This window comes from Melitaea cinxia, chromosome 29, assembly GCF_905220565.1.
Source record: "Melitaea cinxia chromosome 29, ilMelCinx1.1, whole genome shotgun sequence".
Lineage (NCBI taxonomy): Eukaryota > Metazoa > Arthropoda > Insecta > Lepidoptera > Nymphalidae > Melitaea > Melitaea cinxia.
This window is the reverse complement of record NC_059422.1, coordinates 6,617,939-6,641,496: the sequence shown is the minus strand read 5'-3', so window position 1 is coordinate 6,641,496 and position 23,558 is coordinate 6,617,939. Positions and strand designations below refer to the sequence as shown.

The 23,558-nt window shown below is 35.5% G+C and overlaps 1 protein-coding gene across 1 annotated transcript; it reads left to right on the top strand.

Annotated features, from left to right (window-relative positions):
• On the top strand, positions 1 to 22,782 carry LOC123667821 (aldo-keto reductase AKR2E4-like). Its single transcript, XM_045601656.1, has 9 exons — positions 1 to 111; positions 3,762 to 3,863; positions 6,338 to 6,408; positions 13,224 to 13,323; positions 18,014 to 18,124; positions 19,036 to 19,206; positions 20,663 to 20,860; positions 21,958 to 22,066; positions 22,609 to 22,782. The coding sequence occupies exons 1-9, from the start codon at positions 67 to 69 to the stop codon at positions 22,731 to 22,733; spliced, it is 1,032 nt and encodes a 343-aa protein (XP_045457612.1). The 5' UTR covers positions 1 to 66; the 3' UTR covers positions 22,734 to 22,782.
• The last annotated feature ends 776 nt before the right edge of the window (positions 22,783 to 23,558 follow it).

Below are 23,558 nucleotides of genomic sequence, written 5' to 3'. Positions count from 1 at the left end.
ACCTTCTCGGATTCAGATTACAGTTTCCAGTGTTGTACAGGTAGCGGTTAAGACGTGAACACGAAAATGTTTTATTTTTGTGTTATCTTCACTTGTTTGGTTTTTAATGCCGTAAGTATAAAGTTATAATTATATTTTAAAATCTTTCTAATTATGTACATTGATTTGAGGTACATTTTAAGAAAAAAAAAATAAGTCATTGTGTACAATAAAGAGTATTATTATTGTTAAAATTAATTTTGTACCAACTTAACTAATTAACCTTTCGAATACAAAATTTTAATTAAATTGAAGTATATGTGTATATTTTAAATTGAATAAATTATATTTCGTACGTGACGCATACAGTCCAGTCATTTTAGACATTTTAAACCCCAATCTGTGGAAAAATTTCTAGTGAGCTGAATTTTTGTATACACTTTTATTAAGTGTATACAAAAAAAAGTTTTATTACAGCTTTTTAAAGCTGTAATAAACCAACGAGCAAGTCTTGTATATATATATAATCTGAATCCCGGAAACGGCTCCAACGATTTTCTTGGAATTTAGTATGCAAGGAATTTCGGGGGAGATAAATAAATCTAGCTAGGATTTATTTTTAGGAAATGTCTTTTTATCCCAGTTTTTAACAAATGAAAAAATATCGTTAGAATACGAAGGTAAATTTCGCAACTGTCAGTAAAATTGGTGGGAAATCGACCGGTCGCGATCGAAAAGACCAATCGCACTCGTATTTTTTTATTTAATAATGTATGTAAAAAACAAAAATATTATTCTTGTTTTATCATTATTATTTTTTTATTATTATTTTTTTATTTTTGTTTTTTTTTTTTTATAATAATTTTTATTTTTTATCATTGTCGGTAAAAAAATATTATTCATATTTTATAAATAATGATTTCCAAGAAACACGATTTACTAAAAATACCGAGCTAAGCTCGGTCACCCAGGTACTTACAGCTTTTATTACGGCAAGGTCCCGAAAATCAGTTAATCGCGAATATCTTGCGACCTATTGGTCGGTCAATAGAGGTCATTATAAAAATTGTTCGTCGTGAAATTATCTACAAAAAAATGCTTTATGCATTTCTCTGTAAAATTAACCGTTTTTAGAGTAGAGCGCTGAGAAAGCGACATGAATGAACTCACATACGGTATTGTTTATCGTACCAAGGCGTAAACTCAATTGCTTTTTATTCATGTTTCTTAAAAACTTCTATCTGATCCTCGGGCGTTAGTTAGGTTTTGGAACTAAGTAAAATCTACTATACATTATAGAAACGACCTGGCAGATATTCCGTATTTTAGTGTTCCGTCCCATTATACCTGTTACTGCCTTTCGGACTGTTTAGCTCAGTTGAAAAATATTTCTTTAGTATTAAAGACAATAAATAGATCTATAAATTTTACAGATTAATGGTTAAAGATGATACGAATATTAACTAAGCTAATAAGACAAAGCACAGCTGTGAAATTTCCATCATTACCGCCTACTTCTTTAGCGGCTCAACAGCATATTAATAGAGTGTATTACAAAATACAAACCTGCGTAGGAAGAGAAATTGATCCAGAAAGTGAGATTGGGAGTTAAAAAATACTATACTACAGCCAATAACAACTTTATTACCACCAGCACCCGATGATCTACTGAAAAACGTCTTTTGTAATTGTGCAAAGGGTTGTGGCGGCAAATCCCTATGGATGCAAAAAAAATGGATTAAGATGTTAGAAAGTTTGTGGACATTGCCGTGGCCAGTCATGCTTAAACGCAGAATCCACCAATGATGAAAATGATGAAAAATGATAAAGATGTCCATTTTAATATATATATAGGTCTACTCGACGTTTTGTCAGCAACTGTTAATGATATAGAAACTGAAGATATGGTCAATGAATGACAAAAAAAAACTTACATACTAGTTTATTTATTCTGTATTTTTCAGTATTGTAATAAATAAAAATAGGTAAAAAAACTTTTTAAGTTAAACGGTTTTATGTTAAACATACATTGCAATGTTTAAGATAAATGTACTAAAAACCAAAAAATAATAAAATAGATACAGTCGTGGGAATTATAAACATATGCATAGACTAAACTAAAATAAAACCGTGGGGCACGTCAATTGTCTACAAATTATCGACTTAATGTGCGATAGAAGAATCGTTTAATTCGTCGTTAAAATAGGCAGTTGGCCCGCAGACGGTGAGGAAATTACTTGTGGAGGCTTATTCCAGCAGTGGACTGAAATAGGCTGAAATGATGGTGATGATTTAGAACAAACTTGATATAGAAGTGATGTATATGATTAATCTGATGATGTTGTCAAATTAATGTTGCTATATATAGTCATGTAACTTATCTAAGATAAAAGTATCTGAAATACAGATACAAGATACAAAATAGGTATTTTCATCTTGTAACTAAATACCTTTTTTAAAATTCATTTTGTATCTTGTATTTAAATACCTTTTGTTTGGTATCTTAGTATTTTGTAGATACTATGTTTGCTAAGATACTTTTAGTAACAGATAACTGATTCTATTGTGACATCCTAGGTAACATTAATTTTAAATATTAATATTGTCGCAGAAACTGAACGCGCTATTGAATCTTTAGTCCCGTGTTTTAGTCTTTTAGGGTCAAATGGATAGGTGGCGTGGCAACATTTTATAGAAAAAAGAATTGTCTTTTTTTATCCTATTACATGTTTTTAGAGGATTCAGATTCCTCTATTGCAAGTGCCGAAAACACAGGATCAGGCAGCACCGCTGACTTAGAAACATTGCAATATTTAAATAATAAAGACACCAACATAAACGGTCTTACTTATAAACGTTTCTTAATTTTTAATCAATTGCTTAGCAACGGATTAGCAAAAACCTCACTTATAAACACTATTTAGCGTTAAGAAGTCGTTAAGTAGTGTTTAAATAGCCGTCAAATTTAAACACTGCCGAGGCATAGTTTAACTCCTGCTAAGCGGCAAGATGGCGGATTTCACTTAGATCAGCTGTTATATTGTGACGTTTGATCTACTTACTTGCGTGTGTTTGTTAGAAAAAAAAAATTATCATTCTTTGTTTGTTTCTTATCTAAGTAACAGCTAATCAACGTTTATAAGTAAACAAAAGTTAAACATGGATTTGTAGCTTAAGAGCGGTTTAACTAAGCGGTGGCTAAGTATTGCTTAGCGAGATTTTTATAAGTAAGACCGAAAGAGTTTAAATGCTTTTCCTACAATAAAAAATTTTTTTTTTTGAAATGTTTTTTGACCTGTTTGCCAAGTTCTTCCCCTATGGAGCAACTCTTCTCATTTGGAGGCATGATCATGTGGCCTCATCGAAGGAAAATGAGTGATAAACTTTGAAGAACTAGTTTTACTTAAGTTCCAATTAAAACCATAAAAATGTAATATTATGTTGTTTCACGGATGCGCAATCAACGCGATTTATATGTAAAAAATTAAACTTTCATTAAAAATAATCTTGTTTTTTTACAAAAGTATTTTATCTATAAAAAGTATTTGAAAGATACGTATTTTATATCTAGTATTTCAGGTATCTGGTATCTGAAATACTTATTTTAAAAGTATTTTGTATTTGGTATTCGAGATACTTTATTTGAGGTATCTTGTACATCACTGGCTATATATTATTATCTGATGATAGTGTGAATATTCTTTCATAATTTTAATTTTTTATTTTCTAAATAAATATGTATGAAAATTGTGTCATGAAATAATTTTAATTATTCTTTCTAGTTGTGTGATGAATTCGACGGCGGTAAGGCTCCGAGGATAGTATTAAACGATGGCAACAAAATACCGGCGATGGGACTCGGTACCTTTCTTGGATTTGATGAAGTAAGTACAAAATTTGAATTAATGTAACACCTATATTAGCCTTATTAAAATGAAACTTCTTTAGAATCATTGACTTAAAACTCGATGAAACGTAAATGGTCACGATAAAAAAAAGAAAACATAAATCTATAGGAGAGAATAAGATGGAATACATTAGGGCCCAAAATGTAAATAGGCGACGCGTTTTGCATGGCGTTTACGATCTTTTTCACGAGATCGTGATCATCATCTATAGAACTAATCCTAACAGCCTACCTTCCTACGAGTTTTCAAAAGTTTCACTTCTGCCGTGTGTGAATTGGACACATACATTTTTTATTTATTTATACTTTATACCAACAAAAACAAATTACTAAATAGGTATATATTTAAAATTGTAACAGGTTTTGAATTACAACAGTCGAACTTCGGGCTAATTAACCAATTTATTTATTTTAGTGTTTTGTTAAGTCTTTACATTTATTCATTTTTTTACTAGCTACCCGGAAAGACTGCGTTCTGTCAAAAAGTTTTTTATTTGTATAATTTTTTTTTTAATTTTTTTAAGACTTAAAACCTTCCGTGAGCCTTAATACAAAAAATAGCCGAATTTGTTCAGCTATTCTCGAGTTATGCGCGTAGCAAATTTCATTTTTATTTATATAGATTTACATGATATATTAATAACCTTTTTGAAGAAGTTTGAAGTTTATTCTTTTTATATGTCTGTGCATCTGTCTCTGGAACGGCTAAATTAAGATAAAAGAGGTCACATATCAACATATACTTTTTATCCTATAATTCACACGGGATCAGAATCACGCCCTGAGTGTACGCCTGATGAGTATCCAGATAGAATCTTCCACGCAAACGAAGTCGCGGGTACAGCTAGTTAGACATATGTCACTTTTTTTAACCTGTCCATAAAAAGAGAACCGGTTTAACCCTGGCAGCAGGTTAACAGGTTATTCAAGTTATGATTTAAAATAACTACGGTAAGGATGTTTTTTTTTCTATTTGGTTGACAAACAACTATATATTTAATTAGAGAGAGACAAATGTAAAAGTGTAATCTATCTCTTTTCATTAAAACCTGTTCCAATATTAAAAATCCAATTTCGAGGATGTCGTGTTTCTTTTTAAATTGTTTTTTTTTTTTTTTTTATTTGCTATTTATAGGGAAAGAAACAGCGCATAGTGATATAATTATTTTACAAAACAATATTTTTTTTATACAACTAGGTCGCTAAACTAGCGTACGGCTCACGTGATGGTAAGCGTAGTCCGTAGTCTATAGACACCTGCAATACTACAAGTATCACAAGGACGTTGCCGACCCTCTTCCGAATTCCCCCTAGGAGCTCAGGTCACCTTACTCACCACAGGAACACGGCGCTGCTTGAAAGCAGTATTATTTAATTTACTACTACACAATTCAACGAAGCTTCCACTTATATATTAAAACATAAATTTAGCAAAAGATAACAAATTCCAAACTAACTTAAATACTCATTTAATGTATTTTAATAACCTTAAAAATAATAATATAATAACTACAATATATATAATATAAGGAGCCCCTTTAGGCAAGGTTCCAAAGACTCTGACAGCGTTCCCCCTTTGTATAGCTAGAGTAATTCTTTGTCCGAGGATAGCTGCCAGCTCTTCGGTCTCCTGTGACGTCGCATAACCTTTTTGCTATTTCCATTTTGAATTTTAATTGCCATATTAAATAACTTTAATGTCAGATTTTTATTTTTATTTTATTCATAGTATTTTTTACGAACTGTTCGAAAGCAACGAGAACGCTATTTTAACCGTCTTCAAAAAGGAGGAGGTGCTCAATTCGACTGTATTTTTCATGCATTACCTCCTAACTTTTACTGTGTGGGTCGATTTCGATGATTATTCTTTTAATAAGGTGGTGCTTATCATGTGGTCCCATTTTAATTTAATCGAGATTTACTAGTACTTTTTTAGTTATATCTAATAAAATGTGTTCTTACTTGACCATATTATCGTTGACCTACGCAATATTATACGTCATAACTTTTCACTAAGTACATACCTATAACAATTTTAATGATTCTTTTTACATCGATAATTGTATTTGCTCTTAAAACGAAAAAAAACCGACTTCAATTACATTGACAATACAACGTAGGTAGACGAAAAAATAGTCAAGTAAATACGCGTTATCAAAGATTACTCAAAAAGTTGTTAATCAGATCTCGATAAAATTTAAATTTGACCACACGATAAACATCAACTTTTGATTAAATTAAAAATCATCAAAATTGGCTCATCGTATGGTCCCATTTAAATATTGTCAAATTTAAATGAGATATGAAGGATAGATTTTGAGTTATATTTATTGCGTATTCAAAATAGACGTCCGCGTGTCCAGTTAGACATATTAAAAAGGATATTTGAGACGAATTTCGACTCAAGTTTAATTAAAATCAACACAATTAAGACTGGTACATATTTTTCAGCATGGCGTGAAAAAGGTTGGGGAACGTGAATCAGAGCTTCCGGCTACATGGGCCCTTAATTCCGGTTATAGGTAAGCTTATACACCTAAAAATTTAAGTTGTTCAAAAACTAATTGTACAGCTATATTCTAAATAGCTTATATTAATAAAAACATAGGCTGTTTAGAAATAAATGCCTACCTACCTACCTACATCTTGTGGTGTGCTAAGGATTGTTTGATAATTATTTATATTGTTTGTGTGCAAAGTATATATTAAACAACACGCTGTATACCTTACTTAGATATTTATGTTTATTAAGATATATATATATATATATATACATATATATATATATATATACTAGCTGACCCCGCAAACGTTGTTTTGCCATATATTTTATTAACCCCCTTAATCGCCCCCCCTTTTAACTTAGTGGTATGAAAAATAGATGTTCGATTCTCAGACCTACCCAATATGCACACAAAATTTCATGAGAATTGGTCAAGCCGTTTCGGAGGAGTTTAACTACAAACACCGCGACACGAGAATTTTTTAAATAAGTCAATTGTCAATAAATAAATAAAATAATAATTATACAGGTTTTTTTTTGTTTGTGACACTCACAAAGTGTTCATTGCTCGCTATATAACAACTTAATGTAATTTTTTTATTTTCATTGGACCTTTTTCGTTTTAATTTTTCAATATTATAAAATAACTGAGAGTACGGAATGGATAAATGCTTATATAGGTTAGTATAAATAAATGATTGTTGTGTTTCTGTGGTGAGTAAGGTGACGGGGGAGCCTGGGGGAGATTCGGGCTAAAGTCGGCAACACACTTGCAATGCTTCTGGTAATCGCTTACCATCAGGTGAGCCGTACTCTTGTTTGGCGACCTAGTTGTATAAAAAATATTATAAATATTTATCATGTCTTATTTTTATCATAACAGTTGGGATAATTTTTTTTTATATTATCTCATCTGTTATGCTACGAAGGGAGATATATTTTTTCGATTTTGGAATATTTTTATTTTATTAATCGTTTTTTTTTTCTAGTCCTCCGATATAGTGGTCGGAGCGCGTTTTCTGCTATTTACTCTTTCATTCCAGTTCTCGCTTTCATGCCTCTCATACTTTCATGCCGCATACTTGTTCTTTCTTTCATTCATCTCTTTCCCCACTACTGTTTGGCCTACTTTTGCTTGGCTACTTACTATTTTATTTCATTAAACTCGGGTAAATAACTATACACAGTTTAGTTTTTAAATGATTTTAGTTTTGCAGGGCTGTTAATTTTTGCTTTTTGTTTTAGTACAATATGAATTTGGTCTTGGTGATGTTCATCATCTCCACTACCAACTTTTTTAAATTTTACTACGTTTTTATTAATACAGTTTTATTCTATCTTACACACTAAGGGACTTAAATTTATATTAATCTATTTAACAATTTTTTATATGTTTATATATATTTTTACATATTACTATAATTTGTTTATTTTTATAGATCTTACCGGTAATAATCCTTGAAATTTTGATACTAGGTGCAAGACTAATTTACAGTTCATATACCTAATTTTAAAATCTACTTTCAAGCTTTATTTAAATCTTAAATAATTCAAATAAAATTTCAATTAACATAGTTTTTATTCAGTCTTACTCGCTTTGGGTCTTAAATCCATATTTGGTCTATTTTATGCTAAGATTCACTTATGAGAGATCTTTTTCTTTTCTTCTTCTTTCACTTATTTTAATTCTACTTTCAAGCTTTATACAATATACCAAAACTAATTTGCAAAAACTGATGACTTTTTATTAATCGTTGTAGCGTAATATTTTATAGATTGCTTTCGTCAATGAATTGGCTCTCAAATATCATATCATATATTATATTAATACACTTAGGTTAAGATGTTTGCCTTCCTATTTGGGAAAAATCTCACAATTACTCCAAATAAATTATATCGCACTGTGAGGATTTATGGGTTAAACTTGAACTGCTAAATACCAATGGTCAAACTGATTATTTGTACATTTGTACCGTTTATATTCCCCCACCGGTACAGAAACATATCTTGGAACACTTCATTTGAAATACAAATCATATAATTGATAAACTTAGCTCCTTTAACATAATCGTTCTTGGGGATTTTAGCTTGGGTGGCCTGTGTTGGAACTAGACGACTGGCCCTGCACTGACTCCGATAACAACGAATAATTTGTTGAATAACATGATTACTGATTTAATGTCATTAAATGCTCTTACACAGTATAATTGTTGTAAAAATAATAAAAATCGCGTTTTAGACCTAGTAATTAGCTCTCTGGTTATCTCCCAATTGAGCGAAAGCAAGGACCCTCTTTCCGGAATAGAACCATTACACCCTCCTATTGAGTTTTCCGTTAAAATTAGCTTTCAGGAAAAGCTCGAATCTTGTATTGGGGCTAGGTTCCGCTTCTACAAAGCTGACTATGACAAAATTACAAGTGTCCTGAATAATATTCTTGGGAGAAGAAATTGTCGAGTTATGATTGCTGTTCTGAGAATTATCATTGCTAAACATGTCCCCAAATCCAAAACACGGTCTAGTAAATATCCGCTATGGTTTTCTGCAGCACTGATAAAAAATTTAAATATCGTAAAAATGGCAACCCTCGTGATTTAATTACTTTTAAGTTGCTCAGGGAGCGTTGCGCGAAGCTTCATAATCTAAACTATAAATTGTATTTATACACCTTTGCCTGGAAACAACTTTGTCTTCAAACCCTAAACTTTTTTGGAGCTTTATCAAGCGCAAAAAGGGTAAGTCAATTTCCTATTCTGCCACGATGTCCTTAGATGGCGAAGTGGCTTCTTAACGGTTCGTTATTAAACAGGTTTGTTATTTTTGTTGGCGTCCTGTCGTGTTGGCGCATTAGCGCGTTGGCACGTTGGCGTGTTGGCGTGTTGGCGTGTTGGCGTGTTGGCGTGTTGGCGTGTTGGCGTGTTGGCGTGTTGGCGTGTTGGCGTATTGGCGTGTTGGCGTATTTGCGTGTGGCGTGTTGGCGTGTTGGCGTGTTGGCGTATTGGCGTGTTGGCGTATTTGCGTATTGGCGTGTTGGCGTGTTGGCGTGTTGGCGTGTTGGCGTGTTGGCGTGTTGGCGTATTGGCGTGTTGGCGTATTGGCGTGTTGGACTGTTGGCGTGTTGGCGTGTTGGCATGTTGGCGTGTTGGACTGTTAGCGTGTTGGCGTGTTGGTGTGTTGGCGTGTTGGCGTATTGGCACATTGGCATGTTGGTGTGTTGGTGTTTTGGCGTGTTGGCGTGTTGGCGTATTGGCGTATTGGCGTATTGGCGTGTTGGCATGTTGGCGTGTTGGGCTGTTGGCGTGTTGGCGTATTGGCACATTGGCGTGTTGGCGTATTGGCGTATTGGCGTGTTGGCGTATTGGCACATTCGCGTGTTGGTGTGTTGGCGTGTTGGCGTATTGGCGTATTGGCGTGTTGGTGTATTGGCACATTGGCGTATTGGCGTGTTGGCGTATTGGCACATTGGCGTGTTGGCGTATTGGCACATTGGCGTGTTGGTGTGTTGGCGTGTTGGCGTATTGGCGTGTTGGTATGTTGGCATGTTGGACTGTTGGCGTGTTGGCGCATTGGCGTGTTGGTGTGTTAGCGTGTTAGCGTATTGGCATGTTGGCGTATTAGCGTGTTGGCGTATTGGCACATTGGCGTGTTGGCGTATTGGCACATTGGCGTGTTGGCGTATTGGCACATTGGCGTGTTGGTGTGTTGGCGTGTTGGCGTATTGGCGTGCTGGCGTATTGGCGTATTGGCGTGTTGGCGTGTTGGCGTGTTGGCGTATTGGCGTGTTGGCGTGTTGGCGTATTGGCGTGTTGGCGTGTTGGTATATTGGCGTGTTGGCGTGTTGGACTGTTGGAGTGTTGACGTGTTGGCGTATTGACGTGTTGGCGTATTGGCGTGTTGACATGTTGGCGTGTTGGCACATTGACGCGTTGGCGTGTTGGCGCATTGGCGCATTGACGTATTGTCGTGTTGAAAATGACAATAAAAAAATGTCGATGTTTCCGATTTCGACACTAACTGTTGCCCGCGACTACGTTCGCGTGGTTATAAAGATATGCATTACTATCAAGATGTTTAAGCAAATTATTTTTTTATTTCAGTCACTTGAAATGCTTATCACGCTGAGTAATTTTTTAAAAGGCACAATTTAGTATAATTTATCAGTTATTTTTATAAAACCTCTCTATACACCACATTTTTAGTTTTATTTTCAGGCTGCAGTATAAATAACCTAGCAGGCGAACTTATAGCTGCTGTATATGTTTCATACAAACAATCAACCCCAATCAAATGCCCTTAGCAGTGGAATATTAAAAAATCCATTCTCAGCGGACGTTTACTAACTATAATCTACCTCCCTGCTAAATTTCACCTTTGTCCATCCTGGATGGATGGACCATCCAGCGGTTTTTGAGTTCTCGTGATGAGTGAGTCAGTGACCTTTCTCTTTTATATATATAGATTACGATGCATTATTTGGACTCCTTTTCACCATCTATAGAGCATACATTTTAAATTTCGTCTCTTACTTTAAAAACATAGGCCTTTCATACAAACTTCCGACCCCCGTTTTATCCTCTTAGGTGTCGAGTTTCGTAAAATTCGTTCTTAGTTTTGTTCTTAGTTGTTTACGTCCTATACAAAACCTACTTGCCAAATTTCAAGTATGTAGGTGTCATAGTTTCGGAGATTTCGTGATGAGTGAGTCAACCTACCATCCCCCGTTTTAACCCCAAAAGGGAGTTGGTTTCTAAAGATACATTATTTGGACATCTTCTCACCATCTATAGACCATACATTTTAAATTTCAAGTATGTTACTTCAAAAACATAAGACTTTCATACAAACTTCCAACCCCCGTTTTACTCCCTTAGGGGTCGAGTTTCGTAAAATCCTTTCTTAGCGGGTGTTTACACCCTATTTGGAACCTACCTGCCAAATTTTAAGTTTATAGCCGTTATAGTTTCGGAGATTTCGTGATAAGTGAGTCAACCTACCATCCCCCGTTTTAACCCCAAAAGAGAGTTAATTTCTAAAGACATTATTCGAACACCTTCTCATTATCTATAGAGCGTACATTTTAAATTTTAAGTCTTTTACTTCAAAAACATAGGACTTTCATACAAACTTCCAACTCCCATTTTACTCCCTTAGAGGTCGAGTTTCGTAAAATCCGTTCTTAGCGGATGTCTATGTCCTATAAGGAGCCTACCTACCAAATTTCAAGTTTGTAGGTTTTATAGTTTCGGAGATTTCGTGAAGAGTGACCTTTCGCTTTTATATATATTATAGATTATAGTATACAGATTATATATACAGTTTTGATATACATTACAAATTAAAATATGTGACATGCATGTCATACACCAAAACAGTAATACGTATGTATATATATGTTTAAGTATTTGATTATTTATTATAAACTAGCTCTTACCCGCGGCCTCGCTCGCATGGATTTTTTTTGTAAAAAGTATCCTATGTTACTTCTAATACTTCGAAAAACATGTGTACAAAGTTTCATGATGATCGGATAAGTAGTTTTTGAGTGAAAGCGTAAAAAACAAACTTACATTTACATTTATAATATTAGTAGGGATTTGTTGTAACTTATAACTGTGGCTACGGCACTAAAGAATTTAGCCACCCCCTCTCTTCCCGTGGGTGTCGTAAGAGGCGACTAAGGGATAACAAGGTTCCACAACCACCTTGGAACTTAAGAAGCCGACCGATGGCGGGATAACCATCCAAGTGCTGGCTTTGAAATACACTGGCCGAAGACGGGCAGCAGCGTCTTTGGTGCGACAAAGCCAGGACTGCGGTCACCAACCCGCCTGCCCAGCGTGGTGACTATGGGCAAAACACATGAGTTCACGTTATTTTTGGCGTAAATTTGTGGAGGCCTATGTCCAGCAGTGGACTGTATAGGCTGTAATGATGATGATGATGTTGTAACTTGTACACCTATCTGACGCTAGACCATTTCCTTTGCCCTAAGTTGCCTGGAAGAGATCGCTTTATAGCGATAAGGCCATCCTGTGTACCTAATGATATATTTGTTAAAATCTTTCTTCCTTTACTATGTATTAACTCGTTCGTGGTGGTACATTAAAGTGTAGTAATTATTAACGCGTATCTTTTATATATATGATAAGCAAATATAAGCAAACACGTTTTGAAATAAAGCTTCCGCTGTTAAGCGCTTAATTAAATTGATAATTCAATCATAAAAATTGCCTTTATCATACATACCTACGTTAATTGTTTTTTGCTTATATCTTGATAAAACATTATAAAAATGTAATAAAGTTACGCAATCATGATCAACTGCTAGTTTTAATTACTTGGTTAATCAATTTTTGTTTGAATGTATATATATATATATATAAAGATTTTGTCTCGTTGTTTGTTTACTATGGATATAATAGATGATATAGCTATAGCTGATTCGCCGGATTTCGTTCTGACATATTTTTTCCTTGAATTTTTTTTTTTTTGTATTACCAATATATACAATTTAAAGTTATAATATTGTTTTCCCAATATAATTTCATATGTACAATAAAGTGTTAAATAAATAAATAGATGGCGAAGTAATTGAAACCTTTAACGTAGCCAGGAATTTCATAATTGGTCGAACATTTCAAACACCTCCTATATGGACAATGAAACCTAGGCCTCATCATTACATCTACGTCATAGAAAATATCTAGTTACATAATTATATTTACCAAAGGTGTCTTTGAATTATAACCTAGTTTTATCCTGTAGAAACCGGTTTTACTGGAATATGTCTGGCAGATGTTTTTTTTACAGCAAATATTTTTATCTTTTTATAAGGTTATTCGACACAGCACCAATATATAGAAATGAAGATCAAATCGGTCTGGCTGTACGCAACTCCGGTATTCCAAGGGATAAAGTATTTATTGTGACCAAAGTGAGTATAATACACAAAAGTATAACAAATGATCATTACAGTTTGACTTACAATAACAAAACGCACCAATTCACGCTAAATCGTTTTGTGACTAACTTGGTGTGTGTGTCCGTAGCCGATCACCTGAAACGACAGACATTTGTATTGGCCATAGCTGTTTGTCGTGGTCTGGGCGTTGTTGCTTGTATATTGTGTGTGTTTCCGGACTCCCGATACATGAAAAAATCCTACTGGGGGCCGTTGAGTGTTAAGCGTTTATTGTTTAAAACATAGAACGTTAAACGAACTCTATGGCGGGTTCGAAAAATGTAAAAGAGTTTGGTCGAAACTGAAAGAAGTTTGTTTTTTATGCAGTACCCAGAATATAATTTAAATAATGTTGGGGGTATTCAACAGTATCTTGGGTTCTCCAACTTCTGAAGATGCTAGAAATGTATATAAATTAGTCCTAATATATTTAAAGAGACGTTGTTGATTTAGTTAAGAACGATGGAGGTGTCCAATTTTTTTAAGAAATAAAAAAAAGAGTTTGGTCCAAAGTTGGTAAATTATTTATTTATTCTATTTACATTTGATTGAGATAGTGCCCAGCAGAAAATAACTTGATCAAAACTTGGAGCAGTTCGATGGGAAACCTCGACCTTATAGAAGATCGCAACTAAATAATATCGCTCTTAAAGTGGCGTTGTGTGTTGCTGTGGTGAATAAAGAAGTCAAAGTTTCTGGGGAGGGTCGAGAATAAATTGGCAACGTTTGTGCTTTGCGTCTGCGTGTTGCAAGCGTCGTTAAGCTACAGTATCCGAGTACCATCAGGCGGATGTACGCTTGTTTGTCGCCTTCATAAAAACCCACGACAAGTATCTGCACAGCATGTATAAACACTAGCTGACCTGGCGAACTTCGTACCGCCTTATTTTTTTTTTTACTTTAATATAACAATTACATATACGAAAATAAAATATAGCCTATCTTTCAAGTTGGATCAACAAGAACACGGTGTGTGAGTTTGATTAAAATCGGTTAAGTAGTTTAGGAATCAATTGTGAACAAACAATGTGACACGTAATTTATACCTATATACTAGTGATCCAGTGGCGTAGCGTAGTGGGGGCGGGGGGGGCGGCCCGCCCCGGGCGGCACTTTTTAGGGGGCGGCAAAATTGAACAACACTTAAATAATAAAAACGATTAGTAAATACTAGCGGCCCGGTACGTGCTTCGCTACGTATAAAGTGAAATAATAAAAAAAATTACATCAAATTCATTTATTAATACAAAAAAAAAAAAATTAATTGCTAGGCTATTTTAAAACTTAATCCAAAACATTTGGATAAACAGTATTTTTTGTTTTTCCATTTTGAGAAGCAATAGTCGAAGACTTTTTCGTAGTCCACAAATGCCATACACAGCGGCTGATTATATTCTTCTGTTTTTTGTATAATCTACCGAACAGTATGGATGTGGTCTACAGTGCTGTAGTCATTTCGAAACCCCGCTGCTCCGGTAGTTGGAATTCGTCGAGTCTTCTGGCGAGACGATTCGTAACAACACTCGAAAACAGCTTATAGATATGGCTGAGAAGTGAGATCGATGTGTAATTCTTTGACAGAGACTTGTCACCTCTCTTAAAGAACAGCACCAAACACACCTCCGGCGTGGTACCTCGGTGGGTGACGGCGTGAAAGAGTCTCGCCAAGACTTTTAGGGCAGGTCACTCTGTGGTTTTAAGTAGCTCAGTCGTAACTACGTTATCCCTATTCTGCTCAATCAGAGTAGCAATCTCTCTCGTATTTGAGCAGTGGAGGTCTTGGCGTACAAGTTTTCGTATCTTCTTGGAAAGTGCCTTCTGTTCTGGCGAAGCTGCTTGAGCAGTGACCAACTCGCGCCTCCGCCACATTAGATCCAAGGCTTCGGAAGAGAGTTGGACTGCTTTGTTGACTTCGTCGGCGGAAAGTGCCTACGACCTAGTGTACACACCGTCTTCACCACGTTGTCGGTCATCTCTTCCACGTTGCCAGTAGTTTCCAGCGAATCGAATCGGTTTTGAAGTTCCCATTGAAACTGCTCGGAGCCACATAGTAATTGGGGCAGCGTACGTCGGAGAGTAGATTTCACTAAGCGGGCCCGCTCTTTTCGGAGGTATATATTTAAAGTGCTCCGCAATAGCCGGTGGTTACTGCCAGTGTTAAACCAATTAACCAAGGAGACATCTCTGAATATATGCCTTTTATCCGCTATGATGAATCTATCTCATTCCTCATCATAGTGTTGGGGCTGTGCCATGTACACCGCCTTTGGGGCTTCTTCTCAAAAAATTGAATTTATCAAGAAGAGCCCCTCTGACTCGTAGTAGTTGACGAGCGTCTGCCTCCTGCGATTCCTGTGCCCCTACCCGTGTGGTCCGATCCTCGATTCGTCGCGGTCTTGTATTCCCACTTTAGCGTTGAAGTCTCCCATAACAACGCTGTAGAAGGCCGAAGTAGTCCCATGCATGGCCCTAGTAATATCGTCATACAAGGCTTCGACTTCATTGTCAGATTGTGCTGAGGTCGGCGCATAGAGCTGTATCACTTCTAGGGGGTACCTGTCAGTGAGTTTAAGTACAAGGTACGCTACCCGGGTCGTACATTGCTGACTTCCACAACGTTGTTAGTGAGAGTTTTGTGGACCAGAATATTCGCGCCACCTTGGGAAAGCCCATCACCTTCACGGAAGCAGAACAAGTGCCCGGAGTCCAGGATCATCGTGTCTTCGCCCTCTCTTCAAACTTCAGACAACCCCAGTATACTTCACTTAAGTTTAAGTTTAAGACTCGATTTTACTTCCAGTTCGGTAAGGTTGTGGTCCAGCCGTAACATGCCTCCATTATACGTAACCGGTACGTAGTACCTGTAGTTTTGAGTGGCAGCCTCCCGTATCCCGGTGATCCTCAGCACCCTCCGCCCCACCGTTACCGCGGCCGCTGCTGTAGCCGGGAATAGTGGGCCTACCGAGAACTGAGGGCCTAAAATTCTACCGCGAACTCATGAGGGTTTTTGCCCATAGTCACTACGCTGGGCAGGCGGGTTAGTGACCGCAGGGCTAGCTTTGTCGCACCGAAGACGCTGCTGCTCGTCTTCGGTTGTGTATTTAAAAAGCTAGCTGTAGGATGGCTATACCGCCATCGGTCGGCTTCACTAGTTCCACAGTGGTATTGGAACTTTGCTATTTCATATTATTAACTAGCTGACCCGGTAAACGTTGTTTTGCCAATAAACTATCTACTATAATATAAGTGTGCGGGGATTTACTTATAAACGAAAGCGTTGTAGACAATGAAAGTATGCTTTATTTAGTGCTAAAATTAAAATAATACGTATAACAGTCACTACTACGATCGGTACACAAATAAAACCAAAAAAAACAATGGCCGAAAACAGTATAGTGAGTAAGACTAGTAGACCGGCTTTATTCTCATCCCTACTTCGTGATGTTTGCTGGATGAGAGGTGACAACGTAATGTAGACATATAGCGGGGATAACTGATCGATTGATAGTGATCGACCGGCGAAGGCAGGAGATCAAATTCAATTGAGAAAAAAATCACTATTAAAGGAAATTATTAAAAATAATAAAAAATAAAAATTGCGATGGAAAAATTGGGCTTGATCGTAGAAAGGTTGAAAATTAAGAGTAATATAATTTTTTTTATTCTATGTCATGACAAAATAAATATAAAAATCCTGCCAAAAAAAAATAAAGTTTATAATTAACAAATAAAATATAGGGGTTGATCGTAGAAGGTTGAAAATTTAAGGTTGTATGTATTTTTTAATGATGTATCATAAAAAAAAATATAAATAATTCATCTAAAAATAAAAAAAAATAAAAAAAATTATGGGTGGACTACAGTTAACATTTAGGGGGATGAAAAATAGATGTTGTTCGATTCTCAGACCTACCCAATATGCACACAAAACTTCATGAGAATCGGTCTAGCCTTTCGGAGGACTACAAACAACGCGACACGAGAATTTTATATATTAGATTAATTTATTTATTTTACATGAAATAGTATGTCTTAATAATGATCACTAATCTAATAAAATCTAATAAGTACTATTAATTATATTGTATTGTTATTTAATTGATTGAAATTTTGATTTGGGCAAATTGAGATAAGGATTGATGAATTTTGCATGGAATTAAATAAAGCTTTATCATTATTATTATTATCATTATTATTATTATCATTATTATTGGAACTTTTCTATCCCTTAGTCACCTCTTACGACACCCATGGGATGAAAGGGGGTGGCTAAATTCTATATGTCGTAGCCACTCAGCTAAGTAAGTTTTAGTATACTTTAAATTGAAATACCTAAATAAGGGGGCGGCAAAATTTTCTTCCGCCCCGGGCGGCCGACAACCACGCTACGCCACTGTAGTGATCGCCCAGTGATCAAAATTCGATCATAATTAATCTGCACTCACACTGTATTCTGCACTCCTTCTCTGTATAAACTATAAGTGTTTGAAATTTCACACTCATTTTTCCGCACAATTTTCGCACAAAGCGGTACAAAATTTGCTTCACGTATTAATATATAGATTAAGATATAAACATAGTTTCTGTGACAACATCACCAATATGGCCTCAGTCTCTTCTATATTATGGGCTTTTCCATAAATATTTTCATATAATTTTCCAGCTGGACACTCACGAACAAAGAACAGTGATTCCCGCACTTAAGAGATCATTGAAACGTCTCAATATGTCCTACGTTGACTTATTTTTGATTCACTTCCCGATTGCTTTTAAGGTAAGCTGTAATAAATCATATCTTCTGTAAGTAAATACACACAAACAAACACACAAACATACTAATATAATCAACTAATTATATATCAACTTGATTATTTTAAACGCAGCCGTAGTGCTCAGAAGTCAAAACAAAACTACTCTTGTACAACATAGCTGCTCCAGAATTTCGTTCTTAAATAAAAAAATTTAAAAATCCAAGACCATTGCAGGTAGATTTATTTTTTATTTTTTTCGGAGTTGGCCCCGTACCCCTCCCCCCAAAGCACCTGCGGGGTTTTTCAATAATTACCGGACAACCTGTATAAGCCCAAACTGTGGAATCAATTTTTGGTTTTAGTTATTTGTATGTAAAATTTTATGTACGAACTCGTGTATTTAAACCGTTAAATTATAGAATAAATATAATAAAAGAAAAAAATATATATAATATATCAATTATTATTACATACTGGCTGTTGAAATTTTTTCCAGAGAATCGGCACAACGTTTCAATGGGGAAATGTCACCATTCTTGGTCCCATTTCACGTTCACATGACATATACCACAACTAAATATGTACCTAGTTATGAAAATATAATTGTGAATTATGAATACGCAGATATAGCTAATATGTAATGCTGTTAAAAGATTGTAATAAAACTTCTATTAATATTTTTTAACACCAGCGCCAATCTGCAGTCAATTTGTAGGTGGTACTGAAATAGTCGATCACCAATCCGCCTACCCAGCGCGGTGACTATGGGCAAAACACATGAGTTCACGCCATTTTCGGCGCGAACTTATGGAGCCCTATGTCCAGCAGTGGACTGTGATAGGCTGAAATGATGATGATGATGATGATGACTGGAATAGTACCAACTTTTACATGATTATAGTATTTTTAACAGTATTTTACAAAAAAATTTCAGCCTGACAGCGATGAATACGATGTAGTCGACTATTTAGACACATGGAAGGGGATGGAGGAAGCAAAACGTCTAGGCCTAACAAAGTCAATCGGAGTCTGTAACTTTAATATGAGTCAACTTGTGAGGTTAATGGCTAATAGCGAGATCAAACCAGCTGTGCTGCAAGTTGAGGTACGTATACTGCTCTGGTGTTGTGATCCGGTGGTCGCGGGTTCGTTTCCCGTAAGTTCTAAGTCAGTCCTTGTGGGTCTCACTACCGTGCATTTAAGAGGATGCAAAGCTGTCGATCCTGGTTGTTGTCATAGACACCTGACAGTAATCCTTACTCCTATTAGGAATTATATCCGTCAAACCCCGCATTGGAGCACCGTGGAGGATTTGACTTCGACACTTCTCCTACATGGAGAAAAGTCGGTGGATCAATCTGTCAAAAGTATTGTCCTTCTAAAACATCAATTAATTTTTTCTACATAAACGAAACGACTTGTACGAAAAATTATTCATACAATAATTTTTTTTATATGACTAGGTCGGCAAATAAGCGTACGGCTCACCTGATGGTAAGCGATTACCGTAGCTTATAGACGCCTGCAACACCCGAAGCATCGCAAGCGCGTTGCCGACCCAATCTCCAATCCCCCCCCAGGAGCTTACACACAATACTGCTTTAAAACAGTATTATTTAGTTGTGATCCTCTGTAAGGTCGAGGTACTACTAGGAAATTCCTACTGTGCCCTACCTCAGTTAATAATAATCATAATGATAATAATATTCTTTATCTACACTAATGTTGTAACATTCTACTTATGTTTCCAACACTTGACTTATAATTACTACTGTTATAGCGCAGACAACAAAACACTCAATTTAAGCAATTTCACATGATGGTATAATATCCACATCGATATCGTAAAATCTCATTATAACATCGCGCGCATGCGCGCAGCTGCGCTCTCATTGGTTAGATTTTAATGGCGGCAATGATTTTGTGACAATACACGTACGCGTGAATTTAATTTAATAAATTAAAAGTTAAAAATGGATAGCGACGATGATATTTGTACGCCTCCGGATATTCTAGAATTGGCAACAAAATTAACTCACAATCTTTTGCCAGAAAAATCTAGAAAATTATATGAAAATTAACATTAACTTTCAGAATTGTACCATCCAAAATTTGAACAATTATTATAAATAAACTATTGTCAGCTTTTACTCTTGTTGTTTGATTAATTGCATTAGTGAAGATAAAGTAGTGTATGCAACTGCATACCTATAACACGGGTATTAAAACACTCGTTACTATTATGAAACTCGCTGCGCTCGTTTCATAAACTCACACTCGTGTTTTAATACCCTTCATTATATGACAGTTGCATAAACTACTATTATTGCACACCATTAAAAGACACAAACAAAAGTAGTACAATTAGAGGAAGATGTACAAAGGCGGTCTTATCGCTAAAAGAGCGATTTCCTCCAGACAACCTTTGGGTAAAGGACAGGGCATAGAAAAGCGGTTAGGAAGTGTACAAATGATTGTTATATAAATTAGAAATAAAGAAATAAATAAATGAAACAAGGATATATAATGCCTCCATTTTCAAATGACCTTTTTTATTACAGCTCAACCTAAATCTGGCTCAAAACCAATTGCTGAATTTCGCAAGAAATCACAACATAACAGTGATGGCGTACAAACCATTCGGTTCTCTGTTCTCCTCTAGCTCTGAAGCCCCACCACCGAGGACCAATGACCCCATACTCGAATCTTTGGGTAAGAAGTATGGGAAAACTGCGCCTCAAATAACAATTAGATATCTTGTAAGTATCGTGTTTTAAATTTGGCTAAACTTGAGGGACCTTAAAATATAATATGTGAAGTTTTAAGAACTCAGTTACTTCTGACACTCATACAGGTACAGATTAATTTGAACGATTTTATTTTTGTGTTTGCACATTAGGAATTCTAAACATTTTTTTTTTTTAATATCATATCAAAAATCGACCGTTCCAGCGGGGATCGAACCCGCGTCTCCGACTGACCGTGTCGGTGCTATACTCAATTAAGCTATGGAACGATGTACCCGCTAGATCGAAATTTTTTATATGATGATTTTTATATTCGGTTTAAGCGAACCGTTGGAACGGTCGATTTTTGATATGATATTAAAAAAAAGGTACACATTATAAATGACTAGGGTGATATAAGACTGCATTGTATAACTTGTTGAATTTAATTTAAAAAATACTTGTTTCTAATACATTGCTACTCAAAGAAAGTAAATCCCAAAAACAATCTTGCATTTGTCTCAACATAAATTTAAAGTGTTTATTAAAAAGATATTAATAGATAAAGCTTATTATTCGGTGTATTATTATATAGTCGATAATGATGTGCGGACTTAGTGACGCTGTATTTCATGCTAGATATTACAAATTTTCTACTAAAACACATCACTGGCCTTAGTCCGTCTATTGCAGACGATTTAGACAGTGTCAGACAGACACTGTGTCGCCTAGGACACTTTTCAGGAAAACGACGTTCTCGACCTCGCTGGCTAAGCCCACAGGAACAACGAATCGATACGTGTGGAGCCAGTTCGGTTGATCAGTCGAACTAAAACACAGTTTATATATTATTTTCAAAAGAGTAATTGCTGGGTTTCCTGCGGTATCTTCTTTGCAGAATCTGCATTCCGAATTGTAAAATTACGATGCGAAAGTGCTCTTGAAGCCTATTTGAATAAAGTTATTTTTGATTTTATTTTTGAAGGATGCCAGCGTAACAGTGTATTGGTATAAAAACAACGCTTTTTCAACCCATATTGAGGTCCAAGGAAATGCAGTAAAGATTAACCCACGAGTAACATTAGCGGCAACCTTTAACATTGTATTTCAACACTATTCATATGTTTTAGATACAACGTGGAGTCATACCTATTCCTAAATCGGTACACAAAGAAAGAATCGAGAAGAATATCGATGTTTTTGATTTTGAACTCACTTCCGACGAAATGGACACATTAGGTAAGGTACTTTGAAGATTGAAAGTAAAGTTAAAGTAGTAGAAGGTTTTGTCTGAATAATTTCTAATCATGCAGAAATTTTAAGAAAAAAGTTTGAAATGATATGAAAACATTTATCTCGCCATAAGGTGATACACACACTTAACGAAATTCGAAAATGATATCATTTACAAAGAAAAACAACAATAATAAAAGAAACTTAAGGCTGCAAAAATATCAAGCAATAAAATAAAAAATTTACATATGTACAGTAATTTATTTGTTCATCAATCTGATCTGATAAAAGTTAGTTTAGTAGTTTTTTCGTGAAATAAGTACTAATGTTATAAAGAATATTTGATTTTTGGATGTTTGTCATAAACTCAAAAATTCGAACGTATTTTAAAAATTCTTCCGCCAGGTGAATGCTACGTTATCACTGAGTGACATAGGCTATATTTTAACGAAATAAATGTGGCAAAATCCAAACTGTCGAAGCCGTGAGTGGAGTTAGTTAGAAATGAAATCATTTTACATCAAGTAAGCTATTTTTTTGTTTTTCAGATAAATTTAATAAGAATTACAGAACTGTATGGCCAAGTTTTTGGCAAGACCACCCTTACTATCCCTTCGAGCAGAAGGACGTCCCCGATCCAAATATTTTTCATGGCGGTGCAAAGGAAGAATAATATGAATTATATATATTTTTAAATATGTAATAAAAACGTATCATACATATTTTCTCATTATTTCATTTAAATATAGTTTGTAAACCATCACAATTTTCTTAGACAATATCATCAATGAAACCATTTGAAATACCTTTTCAATTTTGAAGTAATGTAAAAAGTTGATGTATTTTTTTCATTTAGAACACTAAACTCGATTTTAATTCTAGTCTAGATATACTATACCTAATTTATTATTGTATTTTGTTAGCTAAAGCATTCGGGTACCAAATGATTTAATATATCATTACAGCCTATACAGTCCACTGCTGGACATAGGCCTCCACAAGTTTACGCCAAAAATAACGTGAACTCATGTGTTTTGCCCATAGTCACCACGCTGGGCAGGCGGGTTGGTGACCGCAGTACTGGCTTTGTCGCACCAAAGACGCTGCTGCCCGTCTTCGGCCTGTGTATTTCAAAGCCAGCAGTTGGATGGTTATCCCGCCATCGGTCGGCTTCTTAAGTTCCAAGATGGTTGTGGAACCTTGTTATCCCTTAGTCGCCTCTTACGACACCCACAGGAAGAGAGGGGGTGGCTAAATTCTTTGATGAATTCTAAATGATTTAATATAACTTGTTATTAATTAAAAATATTTCATAAGACATGTGAGATAGAGCACAGTAGGAAGTTTCCTGCTCAAAATATGGAACAGCCTTACTGGGGTAGTACCTCGACCTTATAGAACATCACAGCTAAATAATGCTGTACTCACGCAGTGTTGTGTTCCTGTTGGTAAGTAAGGTGACCAGAGCTCTGGTGATTGGGGATAGGTTCTGATGTTG

Excerpts from the sequence above, each read along its gene's own strand:
- LOC123667821 (XM_045601656.1), top strand. The coding sequence starts at position 67 with ATGTTTTATTTTTGTGTTATCTTCACTTGTTTGGTTTTTAATGCC. Across the intron at positions 3,864-6,337 it reads CCTTTCTTGGATTTGATGAA|CATGGCGTGAAAAAGGTTGG; the intron begins GTAAGTACAAAA and ends CATATTTTTCAG. Across the intron at positions 18,125-19,035 it reads ACTTCCCGATTGCTTTTAAG|CCTGACAGCGATGAATACGA; the intron begins GTAAGCTGTAAT and ends AAAAAATTTCAG.